Source organism: Brassica napus, chromosome C6, assembly GCF_020379485.1.
Source record: "Brassica napus cultivar Da-Ae chromosome C6, Da-Ae, whole genome shotgun sequence".
In the NCBI taxonomy this organism is placed as follows: domain Eukaryota; kingdom Viridiplantae; phylum Streptophyta; class Magnoliopsida; order Brassicales; family Brassicaceae; genus Brassica; species Brassica napus.
Window position 1 is genome coordinate 16,402,604 of NC_063449.1, and position 21,279 is coordinate 16,423,882.

The 21,279-nt window shown below is 34.9% G+C and overlaps 1 protein-coding gene, 1 long non-coding RNA gene and 1 other non-coding gene across 4 annotated transcripts; 2 read left to right on the forward strand and 1 right to left on the reverse strand.

Moving 5' to 3' along the window:
- Nucleotides 1-225: 225 nt before the first annotated feature.
- On the reverse strand, nucleotides 226-1,745 carry LOC106425210. The gene is made up of 2 exons (XR_002661791.2): nucleotides 1,623-1,745; nucleotides 226-1,181 (listed from the first exon to the last, which is right to left on the reverse strand). It is a non-coding gene; the product is annotated as an uncharacterized LOC106425210 (long non-coding RNA).
- On the forward strand, nucleotides 1,227-7,393 carry LOC106422035 (protein CHUP1, chloroplastic-like). Of its 2 annotated transcripts, XM_013862860.3 has the most exons (5): nucleotides 1,227-1,364; nucleotides 1,533-1,746; nucleotides 1,832-1,869; nucleotides 5,601-6,371; nucleotides 6,442-7,393. In XM_013862860.3, exons 2-5 carry the CDS (start codon nucleotides 1,590-1,592, stop codon nucleotides 7,210-7,212), a joined length of 1,737 nt encoding a protein of 578 aa, XP_013718314.1. In that variant the 5' UTR covers nucleotides 1,227-1,364; nucleotides 1,533-1,589; the 3' UTR covers nucleotides 7,213-7,393. The 2 variants fall into 2 exon arrangements, with proteins under 2 accessions (XP_013718314.1, XP_022569543.1); XM_022713822.2 differs by lacking the exon at nucleotides 1,227-1,364 and having other exon boundaries at nucleotides 1,489-1,746.
- Nucleotides 7,394-16,775: 9,382 nt separating this feature from the next.
- Nucleotides 16,776-16,882, forward strand: LOC125589318. The gene has a single exon (XR_007325506.1). It is a non-coding gene; the product is annotated as a small nucleolar RNA R71 (small nucleolar RNA).
- The last annotated feature ends 4,397 nt before the right edge of the window (nucleotides 16,883-21,279 follow it).

Genomic DNA, 21,279 nt, shown 5'->3' on the forward strand with positions numbered 1-21,279 from the left:
GGTTGTAGAAATATTTATTTCCGAAACAAAAAAATAGTGCTTTACAAAGTTACAGTATAATAATTTACAGTAAATAAACTTACAGATTAAATTCTACATCCAAAACCATAAATGGCTCATTCCAATCACCTCAATAATGATTTTAGGGATTGTTGTTTCTTTAACTTGATCTTTTGTTTTGTCGTCTGAATTTTATTAATAAACTTAAAACAAAGGTATGTAAGATCAGAACCAAAGCCTGCGATTGCATATATTTACATCCAGATACATAAGCTGACGGGTAAACAAGTAACCCAGAGACACATGCCAAAGACTTAACGGAATCAGTTCCAGAACCAGAGTGACAAAACAAAAACAAAAACCTAAAATAGACTGTCTCACTTTTTTTTTTGACTTAAACTTGTTTTATTCATCTTCTTCCTCCCTCCAATAGACTTATAACTAGATTTAGAATTAACAATCGATTTCATCTCTGAAGATAAACTATAGTCCTCGCATTAATAAACAAATGATTGGAGATACGCATACCTCAAATAATGCACCCAATCTACTGAAGCCAAGAGAACACATATGTGCACAATCATCACGGAAACCGCTATGACGCAAGATTGGGTTTCAGAATCTGCCTGCAAAAACTAAATCTTCAAAAACTCAATCAACCAATCAGCTTCAGTCATCAGACTACCGGACTCAATAGACCTTAAAGATCGACCATCCGAAAAGACCATTAAAACCAAAATCCAAAACAAAAAAAATCAAACCCTTCAACGTGATCTTTGTTGGGCCAAATTCTTTCTATATATAATTGGCTATCTCTTTCAAGTTTTCATTAAAAAAATTTTTTTGACTTCGAAGCATATCAGGCTCAGTGACATGGATCTTTTTATTATAAAACATTAAATTTAATAAGTCACAGGAATCCAGCCTACAAAAACAGAACTGAGTCATATTAAAGAGCCAGTCCTTGAATACTAATTAATTAAAAGATCTATAATGATTTGATTAGAATATGTTACCGAAACGCATCTGGCTATGTTCGTTCCATTCCAAGACACAGTCTCGTGATCGACTTCTCATCCATTATAATCATCCTATGTTCAATATTTCTCCAACACATCGAAATTCTTTGCCATCAAATCAAATCTTTCTTCTCAATCTTCACATGTTACGCATTTGATCATCTGACAGCGATATACACCAGATATATACACCAACCTAAAGAGAATCAATATCGTCTTTGCATCCAACTTCTTATATTTTCTTTTTTTCTCCAGAAAGTTAATATATATATATATATATCAAACCCCAAATGGTGAGAAATTTTTATATAGCGTTTCGTGCTACCTAATTTTATGGCGTTTCTGGTGAGTCTTTCCTGAATGGCCTTAACTTACTCGTGTTATTTACTTGAATAAGAGAATTTTTTTTTTCAAGTAGTCTGTTCAAGGAAAGTAAATATATATCAAAGAGTTTTGGTTCGTTTTGATCATCATCAAAGTTTTGCCTTCTGATTAAAGAATCTGAACTTGTAGATTTAGTTCAAAGAACTTCGATTTCTTGATCAGAACTTGAAAACTTGGGGCTCAATCATGATTATTACCAGACATAAAAGAGATGTAAACCTGTTTGTGCTTCAACTAGGAGCTGCCTTAGCCATATCATTCGCCGGATTGCTCTTTTCTCGATTTAAAAAGCAAACGAAAAGAATCGGGCCCACTTTGCCTCCTCTTCGACCTCAATCTCCTGGTTTGCGTTTATGTCTTATTGCTTTTTTTATTATGTGACTATATTCTATTTACCAATTACTTGGAGGGGTTTTGAAAATTTTCAGATCACGGATACAGAGGAAGCCCTAACAAATCCGTTGATGTAAGTAGGGGTTATTGGTTCTATGATTTTAATGGATTTGAGAATTCTTCTAGGATTTAAGAAATCCGTTGATTCTTAAATCAGACATATAGATTTCGAAATCAAACATACGGAATTCAGAATCAAAATAAATGGATTATTAAAATCAATCAAATGGATTTGCAATAAATTCAGCTTTATAATAAAACAAAGTATATTGCATCCATGCATTCGATTGAGAGTAGGTAGAATTCGTCTCTCTACCGTAAATTTGCTGAATGTACCATTACTGTCACGCAAACACGAAGCAACAGCATCTAAAAGTAAATCGATCAAAGTTTTATTTTCTTCAGGACTCCATTGAATATATGAACCTTTTTCTCGTTCTTGCGATGGGTCTTGTGTTTCTTGATGTGATTCTCCCATTGATGCTTCTGGTTTTAGGTTTTATGTGTTTGTGTGTTTATAAAATTCTGTGTGTATAATGAAGATTATATAGAAATCATGACACATGTTATGGAAAACGGAAAATCAATATAGAAATAATAGAAAATAAAAAAATCAGGAAATATAATTTTTTGTTCAAAAGAAACGACATACTCCTACCAAAAAAGAAACGATGACATATTCTACTGAAAAATGGAAGTTGGTGTTATAATAGAATATTGCATGATGAAAGTGCCATGGATTATTTGAAATTTTTGTTGTATACGTGAGATATTGGACATTTTTTGTTAGAGAAAAATTTATAAGACAAATCCATTCAAAATAACAAGCTATAACTCAATATTTGTTTCTTTGTATTTTACTCTCTAAAACACTTATAAGTCTATTCAAATCCAAATTCAAATCAAATGCTTAATCAAATCCTTACTATTGAATAACACCTAATTTTGAAATCTATTTTAAAATCATAGAACCAATAACAATGAATTTGAATACAGATTTTAAAATCATAGAACCAATAACACTAGATTTTGCTTGGATTTTCAAATCCATTAAAATTATAGAACCAATAACATCCCCTTAAGTAAAAAGTTTGTTAATCTCATGAGCAGTTTATGCTACAACTCGCTATTTATGGTTTGACTTATTTAGTTTGCAGATTGATTTGCCTTCTGATTGTAGAAACTAATAAGGAAATATAGAAAGGAAACTATGAATAAAGAATATAAAGATTTCTATATTTATACACTGATAAACTATATGTTTAAAAAAGACTAGATTTTGACCCGCGCTTCGAAAGCGCGAGTTTTTGAGATTATATTATAATATAAAGTCATATTATATTGAAGAAGAGAATTTTTGAAAATTATATATTCTATGAGTAGTTTATTTAAGATTTTATATGTACATTTTATATAACTTTCTCTTAGACCTGGATATTTAGTCCGGACCAAAGACCAAACCGAAACTGACTCAAAACATAGATTTGGTTTGGGTCCGGGTTCAAAGAAAATTACGTAATAGGTATTTCTTTTAGACTCGTGGGTCTTTGTTTGAGTTTGGATTCTACCTGAGACCTAGTCGGAAATATTTTGTGTATATTAAGTATATTAGGGTATTTCGAATATGTTTCTGGCATTACATATATTTTTTAAGTTTTGAGTTTGGATTTACAATATTTTTGTGTTTCAGGTAAAATTTGAATTTTTTTTTAAAAAAAATTGGGTACTCGGATAAAATTTTGGATAATTTTGGGTTCATCGGGTCATATTTCGAATAAAATTTTAGATTTTTAGGCATTTAAATATTTTTTGATTTTTTGGAGTTTAAATATTTTTCATGTTTTGGGTATTTTTCATATTTTTAGATAATTCGAATCTTTTTGAATCCTAAATACCCGAAATGATATGTCCAAATCTGATATACTTACCACTGAGTTTGTGGAAATATTTGAAATATATACTGCAAAGCTTTATTTATATTTATAGGTTATAACCCGTTTTCTGACGTGGTATTTTAAAAATTATAACCAAAGAAAAAAAAACTTCAGCATGCTGATTAGACATGGAACTATAAACCGAGATCCAAAAGTGAATCAAAACCGAAGCAAAAAAAAAACTCAAAACTAAATTGATATTCACAAATAACTAAGTGGTTCATATAGATCTAAAACCGAAAAATCAAAATCGAAGTTTTAGAAAATATATTATTTTTTGATAAATATAGATTTCAAATATGGTGGTTCCTATGATTGAAGAGATATACAAATTTTAAAAACGTGATTTTTTTTCAAAATATACTGGTTTCCATATCTCTGTTGAAAAATTTAATATTAATCTACTTATGTAAAGTATTCGAAATTTAATAACAATGTAATTTTAGAAAATAATTTTTCGATCATAAAGATTTTTAACAAAACTTTGAAATTGTTTTTAGAACTCAATTCTGAAACACTTAAAGAAAGAAACCATAGTACTTTTCTATTCAAAGAGACACTTAATCATATATAACATGAATATGTTTGCATCTCACGTAATTGCAATAGGAGGTGGACCAAGAGGTTTTAATATTTCATGTCTAACTATTGCATAATTAAGAATATTATAGTATTTTATAGTTTTCATGTGAATATTATATATTTTAGATGTCTCACCATTTTGTAGTGCAATTGTATTGCGGTATTCATTTTTTTGTTTTATAAATTTATATTTGTTTTCCGTTTTAAGTGTTAATATTTTTTTATAAATTTAGATTGCAGATGTATCATATATTTGTCAAAATATATTTATTAGCTATTATTTTATTGTTTCCATATTTAAAAGTGGGATTTATTACGTGTATTTGAGTTATGGTAACTGAATATATTTGATGAAATATTGATTACAGATCGATTTTTTTTATATTGCTAAAAGACCATAATTTTTTTTAATGCTATCCATGTTTTCAAACAATATAGATATATAGTGCTATTCTTGTTTCCAAACAAATCTAAAATATACTTCAGTTTTAATAATATAGATATATAACATGAATATGTTTGCATGTAACGTAATTGCAATAGGAGGTGGACCTGAGAGGTTTTAATATTTCATGTCTAACTATTGCATAATTAAGAATATTATAATATTTTATAGTTTTCATGTGAATATTATATATTTTAGATGTCTCACCATTTTGTAGTGCAATTGTATTGCGGTATTCATTTTTTTGTTCTATAAATTTATATTTGTTTTCCATTTTAAGTGTTAATAATTTTTTATAAATTTAGATTGCAGATGTATCATATATTTGTCAAAATATATTTATTAGTTATTCTTTTATTGTTTTCATATTTAAAAGTGGGATTTATTACGTGTATTTGAGTTATGGTAACTGAATATATTTGATGAAATATTGATTACAAATCGATTTTTTTTATATTGCTAGAAGGCCATAATTTTTTTTTTAAATGTTATCCATGTTTTCAAACAATATAGATATATAGTGCTATTCTTGTTTTAAACAAATATAAAATGTACTCCAGTTTTAATAATATAGATGGGCAAATGATAAAGATGGGTAAAAAAGAAAATCATCCATAATAATGAGATAAAAAGAGAAATGAGTCGTTGTAATTAATTCTGGACAGCAGAATAAATAATATACTACCGAACTTAATTAATTCCAGCAGATCTTACTTGTTTCTAGGAATACAAATGATTGTAAAAATGATTATATTTTAACATTGTTTCTTCGAGTTAGACAAATGGTGATGAAACTCATTTACTGTAAAGTTTGTTTTGCTTTTTTTTGTTTCTCTTGTGCAGAGAGGAGATTCAGAAACGCCTAAGACTAGTAAAGAAGAGACTTCAATTGGTTTTTCGCCAAGAAGTGAATGTGATGTTGATGAAAAAGATGTGTTTCTTTTACCGGAGTTTGAAGATGAAGTTAACAAGTTAGATTTGTTGGTCTATGATGATGAATGTGAAACCCCAAAGTCAGATTTATCTGCTCTTCTAGCGTTTCCTAGCACAGAGGAAGCTGATCGTGAGAATGAAATTAAGCGATTAAGAAACGCGGTGAGAGCGTTACGTGAGAGAGAGAGGTGTCTTGAGGATAAGTTGTTAGAGTACTATAGTCTCAAGGAGCAGCAAAAGATTGCAATGGAGCTTCGAAGTAGACTGAAACTAAACCAAATGGAGACTAAAGTTTTCAATCTCAAGATCAAGTCGTTGCAAGCCGAGAACGAGAAACTCAAGGCTCATTGTTCAGACCATTCTAAAGCAGTCTTGGAGCTGGACATGGCTAACTCTCATGTTGAGGTGCTTAAGAAGAAACTCAACATCAAAACCCAACAACACGTGGAGCAGCTATTGTCACTTAGAGAACGAGTGGCCAAGCTGCAAGAAGATGAGATCAAGGCTTCTTTACCTGATCATGATGCAGCCAAGATGATGCATAGGCCAACGGACTTGGAAGGAGAGATCAACGAGCTTAGAGATTGCAACATGAGATTACATTTTGAGAATTATGAACTTGCTGAGAAGCTGGAGTCTGTTCAAATCATAGCAAGTTCTAAGCTGGAGGATCCAGAGAAGGTACTTGTCAAACTTTCTTTAAAAACAAGAACTGAATCTTGATTTTCCTTACTTTTTTTGTTTGTTTCAGATGGAGACATTAAGAAACGATGGTAACAGATTGAGGAGTGAAAAGGAAGAGTTGAAGAAGGAGATAGAGCAGCTTCAAGGAGACCGATGCAGTGACCTGGAGCAGCTTGTTTATCTCAAATGGATAAATGCTTGCTTAAGATATGAGCTAAGGACTTACAAGCCACCCGCGGGTAAAACTATCGCTAGGGATCTTAGCACTACTTTAAGTCCTAACTCAGAAGAGAAAGCTAAGCAACTGATTCTTGAATACGCACACGAGGAAGATCATACAGATTATGATGATCAATGGTCATCTTCTCAGGAGGAAGCATCATCGATGATCACTGACTCTATCTTCTTAGATGATTCTTCTGTTGACACTTTGGCTGCCAAGAAAACGAAAAAGTCAGGGAAGAAGAAGCTTATGCATACGTTGATGAAGATCTTACACGGTAAAGATAGTACGCAGGAACGTAAGAAGAGAGCTGGTTCTTCGGAACCGAGTAGCTCAAGCACAGGTGTTTATACCACTCATACTAGGCTTCGACCATCTCATTCGATGGACTTCCAGATGTTGCTGTGTGGCAAAGACGAGGAGGAAGAGTTTAAGGATCACATCAGGATGTTACGAGGTAAGAGTCAAGCAGCAAAGTCATCCAACCATGGAGAAGAAGAGTGTTTGGAATCAGATGAACAGAGGAAGAAAGAGCTGGTTAAATACGCCGAAGCGCTTAGGAAGTCTAGTTCCACGAAGAAGCTTCATAAGAAATCTGCGTCGTTTTTCTTCTGAGTAACGAGACTTCCTGTGTGTAAAGATACTAGCTCAAAGTTGTAAATTTGTGGAGCAAAACAAATGGGTTGCAATTGGATTATTAATTTTTGGAAAGGAATAATTTGGAATGGATTATTCCATTAATTATTATTTTTTTACATTTAACTTTAATGGAATAGAATGAATTCTATTAGTTTCATAACCATTCCAAAAATTTTGCAAAGAAAAACATCCATACACAATTCTGATTTGGAATAGACAAAATGCATATATTCCATTTTTAACCAATTTTAATTATTTTATTTCATTTATTTTTATTCCATTAATTTCATTTCATAGTTATATAACATTTAAGCTCCATGATCGGCTCCATCGTCCCATTCTATGCCTCCATTTCCGCCTTTGTCTTCCAACTTTTGTGCCATTGAGAAACGATTTGAATCTGATGATAGAAATAGATCGTGTCAACTTTATCAATCTGAGCTATTTGCTAGATTATGTAATTAAAATCGAAAAAGAGAAGGGAATTTGCGTTATATAGCGATGAAAAAAAAATTAAGTAGAGGACAAAGCACTGTGCTATTTTTAATAACCCAACTATGCCCCTATCTGAATATCGACTACCAGCATCTGGCACTACGATCTTATGTATCTAAATCTCTCTCATCTATTTTTTTAGTTTGTTTATTTACAATTACTAGAATAAGTATAAGTATAACATGTTATCAGTAGACCGATATTGGAGAAATTGAAACGTACCTTGCGAGATGTCCCGATCGTGAAGAGGCCATCTTATGGTACAAACATGATCCTTATAATGCCCCAACAATCTGCATGCTCAAAGGAAAAGAAGATAGGTGTAATGTTTGTTATTACTACAAGATGCAGATGTTCTTGGATATGATAACCTGACCATTGCATTCGCCCTACCCAAAGATCCGTTTACTTGAATTCATGATTCTCTTTTATAAATATCCTGTTTTGTTGAACTTTAAATATTCCAGTACATGTGTTTAATATTAACGGATCTTTACTTGGTTATCAAAAATCATTTGGTCATACATACTCAAACTTTGGTTATACTATCATTTCTTGAAATGCAAGTTTACACTGTTTCAACACACATCCGCACCAACGAGCATAAGCCCATGCCTCACAATCATAACCAATAAACATTAAGCCCACTAACCAAACTTCTAATTTCAAAACATAGTATACAACTCACCACTCAAATTCGAGATAAACATCAAATAAACAATTATTAAGAACATGTAATACATAACACATAATGATTCAATAAATGTATGTATCTTGATCCAACATTATAGCACACGATACATTTTTAACTAATTATATTATATTATGTTTTTCATGTTCCGTAATAAATTTACAGTAAAATTTTAAAATAAAATAATATATTACTCGGTATAACAAATGAAACAATTTAGAAGGTAATAGAATAGGTAAAACAACCACTAATAATACACTGAAACTCATAATATATTAAAAATACAAGTACATTCAATATAAACAAAATATAAAATAATCAATGTTTTGAGTAACCACAACAATAAAAACTCGAATAATACTTACTATATGTAAAAATTGAGCAAACATTTTGTTAAGAGATGAATTTATTGGGTTCTCTGAGGATGGGTTTTAAGTAAATGATAAAGTATGTTTTCATAATTTAAGCAAACAATTTTGCTCATGATCCGAGAGTACTATTTTGAAAATCAAAATATTTAATCTTTGACAAAAACCAAAACAGGATTACAACTTAAGCATTAAACGATAGTTGTAAAGTTAGGTCAAATGCAATAAACACACACCACCAATGTACATAAAAACAATGTCATATGCCTACAACATAAATTGTAATCAAACCAGCCACAAAAGAATCATGTAAAACAAACTGGCCTGAACCAAAAAAAACAATATAATAAACAAATTTAAAATTTTATTGGAATCAAAGTGGTCAATATTTTTGATGTTGTAACAAAGCTTAACATGCACAAAAGGATTTGAATTCTTCAAGGTTAAAAGACTAAAAGTAAAGTCTTTAGATATTGATCTTTAGCATGATTCTTTCGGTAACAATAACACTCCAACCAAGACAACTTTATATAGCTAAAATGTACTATAACACTCCAACCAAGAGGACTTTATATAGTTAAATTGTTCTCCAACATACTGTGTCACACATACAAATTTTCTCCGATCTTTAACCTCAGGAAAATAGTCATCCCACATAAGAACAAATGCCGACCCTAGTATCATATAAAAATGTGTTAATAACAAAACTCTTCCGTCTATAATACCATCAAAATTTTAAACGAGATTTCTTGATAATTAGCATTTTGCTATTAAAAATGACGTGTGTATTTTCTAAAACATGAAAAACGCAATATTTATTTTTAAATAACGTCAAATATGATGCATTCTTTAATAAATCTGAAACTATTAATCCGTACAATAAAAAATCTAACATCTTAGATTGTCTTTATGATGAAACTTGACAATTACATGAAAAACTTATAGAATTTTAAGGCATCTAAGGACTAAGATCAAACATAAACTTTTTAATATTAATTGTTAGTATGAATATGTGGATTGCTTAACTTTAGGGATGGCAATTGGTACGTTAACCCGCGGGCCTAACCCGTAAAGTCCCACTGCGGGGCGGGCTTGGGCTTATATATCTTAGGCCCGAGATATTGTGGGTCTTGCGGGTTGGTCAATTTCGGGTATGGGCCAATGCGGGGCGGGTCGACGCGGGTTTGCGGGACATTCGAGACCCGCGTGTCTTCTTCACCAGAGACATTTGCGTTCTGCTCACCGACGAAAAAGATGAGAAATGGCGACTGTGAAGGAAATTTTGGACCTTCTCTTCCACCCGTTGACAAAGGTCACCACCGGGCCTTATCTTCTTCATCGGTACCTTCTCTTCATCTTTGGTCTACAACCGTACTTCTTTTCGTAGAGAGCACCACCGGAGCTTCTCTTCTTCCTCGATCTACTACCATAGCTTCTCTTCTTCCTCGTTCTTCTTCCTCCATCTACCACTGTAGCTTCACCTCTTCCTCGATCTACCACCATAAACCATCTACACAGGTATATGATTTCTTCATCTCGGTAGACACGAGTTAAAGTTAAATCTTTGCATGTTATTTATATCACTCGCCATTCTATACTGTAATTAGATTAAAAATTTACAATCTGCTACTAAGTTACAGTATTGAGTTCAAGAGTTCGTTTGCTTTGTTTGACTTGACTAGTTTACTTGAAACATGATGGTTGTAGACTTTAGTGACAAGAAGTTATCAGTTTTTTTTTTATTATTTATGAGATGTTTTGTTTGAAACTTTGATTGTTTTAAAGTTTTACTATTAATTGTCATTGGTATCAGATTGATTCAATATTACACTTTCAATCTTTAGTAGAGAAACCAAAGAAAGCGTGTACGCTAATATCATGTCTCAACTATCTTGTTTATCATCAACAATGTCTTCTTCATTGTCAGTGATCTTCCTCAGACTGCCTTGATTCTCTTCCCAATCGAAAGGAATCAAAGAACGTTCGGAGAAGTTTCTTTTTTGCCTCCTCCTCGTACTCTCTGTACCACTCTGTGATTCTTCGTGGGCTTGTTGGTGCGCTTAAGAAGCAGCTAGTGAATTTTCTTTGCGAAGATGGAGCAGTTAAGCTCATCACTTCCATTCTTCTTTTTTTTGTCTTTTTGAGAACTGTTTGATTTGCGAAGAGTTATGAGATGTCTCAAGGTCAATGAGAAGAAGAAAACTAATGAGGACTGCATTTTCACTACCCGCGGGCCGGACCGCAAAGTCCTATGTAGCAAGCGGGGCGGGTTTGGGTAGAGGTTTAGGAACCGCGGGTTACGGCGGGCTGACCCGCAAAGATCCGCCAGAGATAGAGACCGCAGCGGGGCGGGCCACGGCGGGGCGGGTTGTCCCAATTGCCATTCCTACTTAACTTCATGACTACTATATAACTGGGTTCAACATGTTGGGTAGGTGAATATAGTGGGCCGAGACGGTCCATGGTTTAGTTTTCCAATGCTTATTTTCTGGTTTTGGTTGTTGAAGTTGCAAATCCATATGATATTGGAGCAAAAAATTTTTCCTACTATTATGGAGATATTATATAACACATTCTCTAAGTCTCACATAACAATCATTAATCAATATCTAAAAAAGGTAAACAACTGAAGATGATAAACACACACAATAATATAAAGAAGATATCCTTATCCAATGAGAATCTCGCAGATTATTTGGAAATGTGTCTCTGAGTCTCTTACACATGATCAATCAACCAGCACAAAAGCTGCTCCAGTATCTTTTCTTTTTCTTTATTTGATGTGATCCAAATAATTTAATAAAGCTTCATCTTGGTCCTCTATGTGATATGCAGCTCTATCTTAAATCATTGGATAGTTGTTCTTTTATTTGTTTATATACTCGTTTAATCTTATAGCTTCACAATTATATGTTAATTTTGGTCAATATAACTTATGACAGATCTTACACTGGTATATATTACTCCATATATATCATCACTTCTTTGGAAGTTAATTTTACAGCTATGTTACGCAAATCTATTTTACATAACATATAAGACACATTGCGGTGTTCTGGTTGTTTTTAATGGACAAGAAGTTGTCATGTTGGTCCAGGTTAAAAATCAATTCTCCTATAAAACAAAATTGCTAGTTTGGATAGGTACCAATTTGATGTTAGGAGTTTTCAAGGTTCCTAAAACAAATGTTGTAGTATAAACGATTGTCGAACCAGTTCTGAGAGATATCAAAGCACTGAGAATGCAAGTACTCACTTAATCTAAGTGCAACCAATGATTTAGATGGGTTTTAAACTACTACTAATACTAGAAAGCAATTACATAATGATACTTTCTTGGCTAAGGGAAAAGAGAACTCATGGGCATAGGAATTAGACCTTGGGTGATCAAATATCGAACTAAGGATGGCAAATGATCAATCAAACTATCGACCTTAAACCTAGACACAATTCTAAGCAAGCTCTATGTCTAGATGAATGCTAATTTGCTAACATATCTCAAACATCAAATGTCTTTGGTTGAATAATGTGAAAGCAATCATTACTAACAAGTCTATTAGCTATCTTAGCATCTTTAACAACAAATGTCTTTGGCAAAGTATACTAAAAGCCTAGGAGAGTTGTCTCAGACATTTCATCAAACACCTTTTGGGTGGGAAATGCCTATTGATCAACTTTTGAGTGGCCAACTCAGAAGATGCATTATAAATACTCTACTAGTAAGGAACAAGAATGATCTACACTAAAACATCCTAGAACTAACCTAATCACCCTTGATCTCTCTAACCCATGAATTCAAAAGGTGATTACTCACTAATCTCCATGATTCCTCTTAAACCCATATTGGATTTCAGATTAATCATGTAGAGAAATAGATAAGAAATCAACAAGAACACAAGATGAAAGCAATGAAATCTGAATCAAAAGAAGTTTTACTAGTTGTTCTTCAGAAAAAGAGATGCTTCCCCTGGTGGCTACCAAAGGTACTTAAAACATAGGTTTTTGAAAAGTAAAAACGTGCATAATGAAATGACCAAAAGGCCTTTGAGAAAACATGAATTCGGCCAAACAAATAGACGCGGAGCGACCTCGGCACGTTGCTGCGAGAGGTCGCTCCCGGGTCGTTTCTTCGCGAGCGACCTAACTGTGTCGCTCCGAAGACGTCGCTCCCGGGTCGTCTCCTCGCGAGCGACCTAGCTGTGTCGCTCTGAAGATGTCCCTCCCGGCTTGCTCAAAAACCATAGACGCGAGCGACCTTAGGGTGTCGCTCTAGGAGGTCGCTCCCGGCTTGTTCGTCGCTCTCAAATCGACACAAACCAAACGACCTCTGGGTGTCGCTGTGGTGAGGTCGCTCTAGGAGCTGGAGCGACTTCGCCTTGTCGATCTAGGAGGTCGCTCCGAAGCGTAGATGGCGAGCGAGTTCATGGCGTCGCTTCGGTAGGTCGCTCCCATGCATTGCTCATCCAATGATCACCTTAATCACCTCTTTTGAGCTCCAAATGCACCCAAATGTCTTCAGGAACTCCATGTGGTACTCCAATACCTAATAGAGACACATGTATGCAAAATGCAACCTAGACATGGCTAAATCCTAATCTATATGATGAAAATGCACATGAATAAATGGATAAAACAATGTAAATATGCAAGATATAAACTCCCCCAAACTTATTCTTTTACTTGTCCTCAAGTGAACTTTCTAGAACTCATAGGGAGAGAGGTTTGAAAGTGGGAGCTCATAGCCAAAAGAAACACACAAAGCACTCAAATCAACATCTAAATTCAGCATTAGTACACCCTCTCTTATTATACTCTAGCTTCTCTAGGCCTATCTCAACTCTTTTCATCCCTACACTCATCATCATGCATTCACACATGCAAATCAGCCAACTCTCAAGTTCATTAAGCATAGCATCAGGTGAATTCTTGCAAATGGTCAATTGGTCCAAATCATTTGGTTGAGTAAGGGAAGGTTTTTATTCAAGTGGGTCAAGAGGTTCAAAATCCATGATCTTTTAAAGTGGTTTACTCTCAAAACAAGTAGCCTTGACATTGCACATAATATATCTAAGAAAGGGACCAACTCATGCATACAATGCTCAATCTCCATTGTTCTAACCTTTTCCCAAACATACAAGTTACACAATCACTTCCCAATGTCAAACCCAACTCCCATCTCTCACCAAAAGATGCCAAGAATACTTTGCACATAAAACTCTTTTTCTTTGAAATCTATAAAGGATTTTCTCAACTTCTAAACAAATCTTAGCTCTAAACAACTTTGGTAGCCCCCTTTTCTTTCTTTTTCTTTTTTTTTTTTGAATCATATTTTTTTTTATTTCGGGGCCCAAGACTTTTCATAAACTCGAGCTAGACGTTTATCTATTAATTCCAATAAGATTATCCATTTAAACACAAAGAGTCTATTATTTTCCTTCGAACTTTTCATGCTTCCAAACCATAGTCACCACACTCACCCCCACCTATAGATAGATAATAGAGTGCCTAATCTAGCAATAATGAAGACCAAGCATTGTCGTTCCCGATACTCTCAACATTATGCACATGTAAGGCTTTCCGAAAAAGGCCTCACTCATCAAATAATGAAAGCTCAGAAGGAGGGAAGGGTTTTGGGAATGGTGTACCACTAGAGTTTGTCAAAAAAGATTGGCATAAAGGATGTGACAACTCAAGTGTGTATATCCATGACTCAGTACACAAGGGACCATAAGCAAGAAGCATTAAGTTCGTTCAGTTCAAACAAGGTTGTAGTTGGCTTCAAAGGTTGAGTTTCAGCAATCAACAAGTTTCAGGAAGAGTTTTCAAGGCTCGAAGCATACAAGTCTTTTTGAGAGGTGCATAAGCTACTCAGGTGCAAAGTAATGTTCTTTACAAGGCATCTCAAATCATTGCTCCCAATGCAAGTAAATGTAACCTATATGCTCTAGACTCTCCTAGAAATGCAAATGATGCAAACTAAATGATTTTTTTTTATGCAAATAGGTATGCAATGCATGACTCAATGAAACAACATCAAAGCAAACGTGATCAAATACTTGGTACCTCCCCCACACTTAAATCACACAGTCTCTGTGTTGTCAAGGAGAGAGAGATACCCAAAAAGAGAAAACTAATATGCAAAAACGAAATGGTATATACAAGGGAAAGTAGTGGGTTACCTTCTATGGGGAATGAGTAGAGGGAGATGCTCCCTCCTCGTTGTCGTCAGGTGGTAACTCTCCAAGGGGCTCATCAGCAGGAGTGCCCATCTCTTCAATGTAGAAGGCTTGCCCAAACACAGTTGGTTTTCTCATTTTCCCCTTGATGTCAAAGTGGAGGATGTTCTCTTTACCCAAATGGAGATCAATCGTGCCTTCCTTCACATTAACAATAGCTCCTGCAGTAGCTAAGAATAGCCTTCCTAGAATCAATGGGTTTTGAGGCTCCTTACCCATCTCAAGCACCACAAAATCTGTAGGTATCTCATACCTTCCAATCTTCACAGGGAGGTCCTCTAAGATGCCCACAGGGTACTTCACCGAATGATCAGCTAACACCAGAGAGAGTCTACACTTCTTGTACTGAGTGAATCCAAGCTTCTTTGCAACAGATAAAGGCATCAAGTTGACACTAGCTCCCAAATCGCAGAGACATTTCTCAAATACCATAGGTCCAAGAGCACAAGGTAGTGTGAAGCATCCTGGATCCTCTAACTTCTCTGGAACATCAAGCCTCTGAATGATGGCACTGCACTCATGGGTAAGAATCATCATGCCTTCCATCTCCTTCTTCTTTGTAGCTACAACATCTTTCAGGAACCTGTTGTATTGAGGAATCAACATGAAAGCATCGATGATGGGCATTGCAACCTGAGCTTCACTCATTTGCTTCTCAAACAGAGCTTTGTACTTCTCTAGCAGCTGCCTCTTGAATCTATCAGGGAATGGAAGTTTGGGTTCATAGGGAGGAGGAACAAAAGAATTCTCACTTGCTGGAGCAACAACTTCACCATCTTTCACTGTTTTCTTCTCTTCCCCAACATTTCCTTTACCTTTGGCTTCCACAATCTTCTCCAAGATTTTATCATTGATTTTCTCATCAACAATCACCACTTCATCATCTAAGTTGATGGCCACCTCCTCACCTAGTTTCTCAGCATCCCTGGTGAGGGTTGTAGGATGTAACAGCTTACCACTCCTAAGGGTGATAGCTTTGGCCTCCTTGGGATTTTGGTCAGATTTTCCAGGTATAGATCCTTGCTGGCGATTCTGGTGAGTCTTCATGGAAGCAAACTGATTCTCTAAATTCTTGACTGTAGAAGCAAGATGTGAGAATTTGTTGTTGAGCTCATTGTAGCTCCCATCAATCTTGGAATGAAGGTTCTTCAACTCATAACCAACATGCTTCTCACTTCTAGTCTAAGACTCCAAGATTTGTTTCAGTAAGGTATCAATGCTGCTCTCTTGAGGAGCATAAAAAATAGACGAAGGGTTTTGTTGAGGCTGATAGCTGCCTTGCTGGTTGTTTCTAGGCGGATAACCACTCTGTTGGTTGTTGGGATAGGATTTCTGTTGGTAGTTGTTGTACTGAAAGTTAGGCTCTTTTTTGTACCAGCTACCATTGTTGTTAATGAAACACAACTCCTCTTGACCTTCCAAACCCTCAACCTCATTGACAGCAGGTGGATCATCCTGCTTGGAGTTACCAACAAACTTCAGCTGCTCTTGGGTGGCTTTTTCAGCAATGAGTAGGTCGATCTTGTCTTCCAAAGCTTTGATCTCTTTCCTCGTCTGCTTATCATCACCCCTACTGCCTCTGTCGTGGTCTGTACTGTAGACTACATCACTCTTCACCATGTTGTCAACCAGCTCTTCTGCATCATCTTCAGTTCTTCCCAAGAAGAACCCATTGCTAGCTGTATCCAGTCTGGTCCTGCACTTAGGAAGAGCACCATGGTAGAATGTGCTCATCAAGCTCTCCTTAGAGAAACCATGGTGTGGGCATTGAGCTTGGTAGCCCTTGAATCTCTCCCAGGCTTCACTGAATCCTTCCAAGTTCTTCTGTTGAAAGCTGGAAATCTCATTTCTCAGCTTAGCAGTTCTTGAAGTAGAGAAGAAATTCTCCAAAAATACTCTCTTGCAGTCATCCCAGGTGGTTATAGAGTCGCTGGGTAGAGACTTCTCCCACTGATGTGCCTTATCCCCCAAAGAGAAAGGGAATAACTTTAGCTTTAAGGCATCCTCTGACACACCATTGGTTTTTGACAACCCACAGTAGCTGTCGAACCTGTCCAAGTGATCGAATGGGTCATCTAAAGCCAAGCCATGATATTTGTTGTTCTCGATCACGTTGAGGAGTCCTGACTTGACTTCAAAGTTGTTGGCTGCCACAGCTGGTGCTCGGATTCTCAATCTATGACCATGAATGTTGGGCCAGTCATAAGTACCAATGGGTCGAGCTGCCCGCGGTTAGTGTTCTGCCCCTTGCGGTGGATCTGCCATATCAATATCCAATCTCTGCAAGTGGGCTTGTTGTTCTTCTTCTCTTCTAGCTCTAGCACACTTCCTCTCTAAAGCTCTGATGTCTGCTACTATTGGAACTAGGTTTAATGGACCCCTGCTCCTCAAGTTCATACACCTGAAAGTTAAAGGTAGGTGAAGAAGAAGAAGAATCAGTAACAAAACAAAATTAAAATGACTTAGTCTCAAGCAAGTGACTAAATCTCAATGTTCAAATCTACTCAGAATTTGGCAACGGCGCCAATTTGATGTTAGGAGTTTTCAAGGCTCCTAAGACAAATGTTGTGGTATAAATGATTGTCGAACCAGTTCTGATGGATATCAAAGCACTGAGAATGCAAGTACTCACTTAATCTAAGTGCAACCAATGATTTAGATGCGTTTTAAACTACTACTAATACTAGAAAGCAATTACAGAATGATACTTTCTTGACTAAGGGAAAAGAAAACTCATGGGCATAGGGATTAGACCTTGGGTGATCAAGTATCGAACTAAGGATGGCAAATGATCAATCAAACTATCGACCTTAAACCTAGACACAATTCTAAGCAAGCTCTATGTCTAGATGAATGCTCATTTCCTAACATATCTCAAACATCAAATGTCTTTGGTTGAATAATGTGAAAGCAATCATTACTAACAAGTCTATTAGCTATCTTAGCACCTTTAACAACAAATGTCTTTGGCAAAGTATACTAAAAGCCTAGGAGAGTTGTCTCAGGCATTTCATCAAACACCTTTTGGGTGGGAAATGCCTATTGATCAACTTTTGAGTGGCCAACTCAGAAGATGGATTATGAATACTCTACTAGCAAGGAACAAGAATGATCTATACTAAAACATCCTTAAACTAACCTAATCACCCTTGATCTCCCTAACCCATGAATTCAAAAGGTGATTACTCACTAATCTCCATGATTCCTCTTAAACCCATATTGGATTTCAGATTAATCATGTAGAGAAATAGATAAGAAATCAACAAGAAAACAAGATGAAAGCAATGAAATCTGAATCAAAAGAAGTTTTACTAGTTGTTCTTCAGAAAAAGAGATGCTTCCCTTGGTGGCTACCAAAGGTACTTAAAACATAGGTTTTTGAAAAGTAAAAACGTGCATAATGAAATGACCAAAAGACCCTTGAGAAAATATGAATTCGGCCAAACAAATAGACGCGGAGCGACCTCGGCACGTCGCTGCGAGAGGTCGCTCTCGAGTCATTTCTTCGCGAGCGACCTGGCTGTGTCGCTCCGAAGACATCGCTCCCGGGTCGTCTCCTCGCGAGCGACCTGGCTGTGTTGCTCTGAAGACGTCGCTCCCGGCTTGCTCAGAAACCATAGACGCGAGCGACCTTAGGGTGTCGCTCTAGGAGGTCGCTCCCGGCTTGTTCGTCGCTCTCAAATCGACACAACCCGAGCGACCTCTGGGTGTCGCTGTGGTGAGGTCGCTCTAGGAGCTAGAGCGACTTCGCCTTGTCGCTCTAGGAGGTCGCTCCGAAGCGTAGATGGCGAGCGAGTTCATGGCGTCGCTCCGATAGGTCGCTCCCATGCATTGCTCGTCCAATGATCACCTTAATCACCTCTTTTGAGCTCCAAATGCACCCAAATGTCTCCAGGAACTCCATGTGGTACTCCAATACCTAATAGAGACATATGTATGCAAAATGCAACCTAGACATGGCTAAATCCTAATCTATATGATGAAAATGCACATGAATAAATGGATAAAACAATGTAAATATGCAAGATATCAATCTCTAACTTCCACGTAGAGCAACCGGACTTGCATGTCCTCGGTGGGTAGCTCCCACAGCCGGTCCTTGTTTTCTGAGGCTACAAACCAAAAATAATAAAGTGGCTGGTTAGGTTTGAACCTTTCACCTCTAATAGAAGATAGATACATTTGATCACTGAACTAAAATCACCTTCGTAGAATTTTGTGGCCAAAATTATACTTAATAATATGAAGGCCGGAAGCCTACGCTTCATTAACTTCTAACAAGGGCCGGTTCTAGTAGCTTCCAGGAGATTGGTTGGTTGGGTCTCGTCCCGCCGGACATGGTTAATCAGAAATAAAAACAAGACATATATATAAAAACTTATAAAGTTGTATATATATATATATATATTTGTTTATATATATATATTGGCCGATCTGATTTTACGGCCATTAAAGCTTGAGAATATGGAAACATATCTTTGTCTGACTATATGCAGTATGATTTATGTATATAGATATGTCATATGTATATGCTGACGTATGTATGTATTTGTATCACACATATGCATAATTGTCTTAATCACTTTGCGTGTAATTGGTAAGTAAGAGGGCAAGTAAGACTACCTAGATCTCGAACGGCGCGGATTTTTGTTTTCATTTATTTTTATATAAATATTTTGTTTTCAATTATAAATTGGTATATATTACAATATATGTGTCTATCAATTTTTAAAACATAATAAGTTTACGGTATATTTTTTCATTGAATAGATTGTTTTAAACTTTCACAAGTATTTGTATCTTCTTCTATATATATATTTTCGGATTATTATTTCATTATTAGAATCGTAACTATATCTATAAAGATTATTTAAATATTATTTTATTGTCATATTCAAAGATATTGTAACATTTCACAAATTTAGAAAGTTTTTAAAAAATTAAACTTTCCGTTTCATAGATTTATATTATCGAGTAAATTATTAAATATTTAGTTTTTGTTTAATTTTTAAAATAAACTATATAGTTTTAAAAAATTCATTGGCTTAAGGTAGTAAACATTAATCATTGTTAGAGAGTATGATTTTTGTTATTTAAAAAAAAAAATCTTTATAATTTTAAAAGTTAACATCGACAAATATTTAGATAATTAACATATGGAGGTATAGTATTACAACATTAAATTATATTTATTTAATTTATACTATCTATAAATCCAATGGATAATCTATTGTTTAAATCCAATTACTGATAGTCTAATAAAAATTTCTAGTAGACCCAAAATTTAAATGATAAGATTAGAGATTAAATGTAACATGACTTTTTAGTAATAGTTCTATTAGGTCTATTTTAAAAAAAAATCACACATAAATCAATATTGTAACTTTGTTTAAATATATAAGATAACTACAGATTAAAAGTATTAGAGTAAATAATATAATAAAGAAAAAGAAAACGGTAAAACTAGCGCAACACATATTTACTCTCCACAAGTCAAGAGGGAAGAAACAAACCATTTTACTTTTTTTAAACAGTGACTAGCGAAAATATTGATGAAAACTTTTAGGAGAATTGGAAAAACAAGACAATTTCGAAGTTTGTTTGTCAAAATAAGATTTTGGTCGTTTTGTACTGGTTTTGCTCTTGTATTGTGGAAAAAATAGTAAATTTAGGTAAAAAAATATAAAAAAATGTAGAATCATTAGAAACCAAAGTATATATACTTTTATGTTTAAATTTAATTTTTAAAAACTGTGGAACTATGTTTTATTTAATATCAAAGCTATAACAGAATACTTATTCTAGCCATCTACGTAGTCTACAAATCGAATATAAAGTATTGTACATAGGTTTACCTTGGATAGAAAATATAAACTACACTTTCTTCAATAGTTTACCTTAGCTAGATTTTTTTGTCGTAATATTCTATCTTGATATCTTCAGTCTACCTACGGCTTTTTTACAAGTTCTATCCTAGAGTCAGTGAAATACCTTTTCTTTTTTACAAGTCATACCTTGTTCTACCTTTTACTATATAATAGCCTAAGGCAAAATGTAGTTTCCATTCTCTCTACATATTTCTGTCTTACGTATGATGTATATTCTTGCCAAATAAAGTAAAAATGGAAACTTCCAAATTTCGTGATCATATCTTTCCTAAATATATCCTAACTAAATATTTCCTAAATATCTCCCCCCCCCCCCCCCACGATTTTCTCCCTTTTCTCTTCACACGATCTCTATCTCCCTCGTTC

Coding starts and splice junctions, on each gene's coding strand:
- LOC106422035 (XM_013862860.3), top strand. CDS start 1,590: ATGATTATTACCAGACATAAAAGAGATGTAAACCTGTTTGTGCTTCAA. Junction 1,870..5,600: donor GCCCTAACAAATCCGTTGAT/GTAAGTAGGGGT, acceptor TCTCTTGTGCAG/AGAGGAGATTCAGAAACGCC. Junction 6,372..6,441: donor AGCTGGAGGATCCAGAGAAG/GTACTTGTCAAA, acceptor TGTTTGTTTCAG/ATGGAGACATTAAGAAACGA.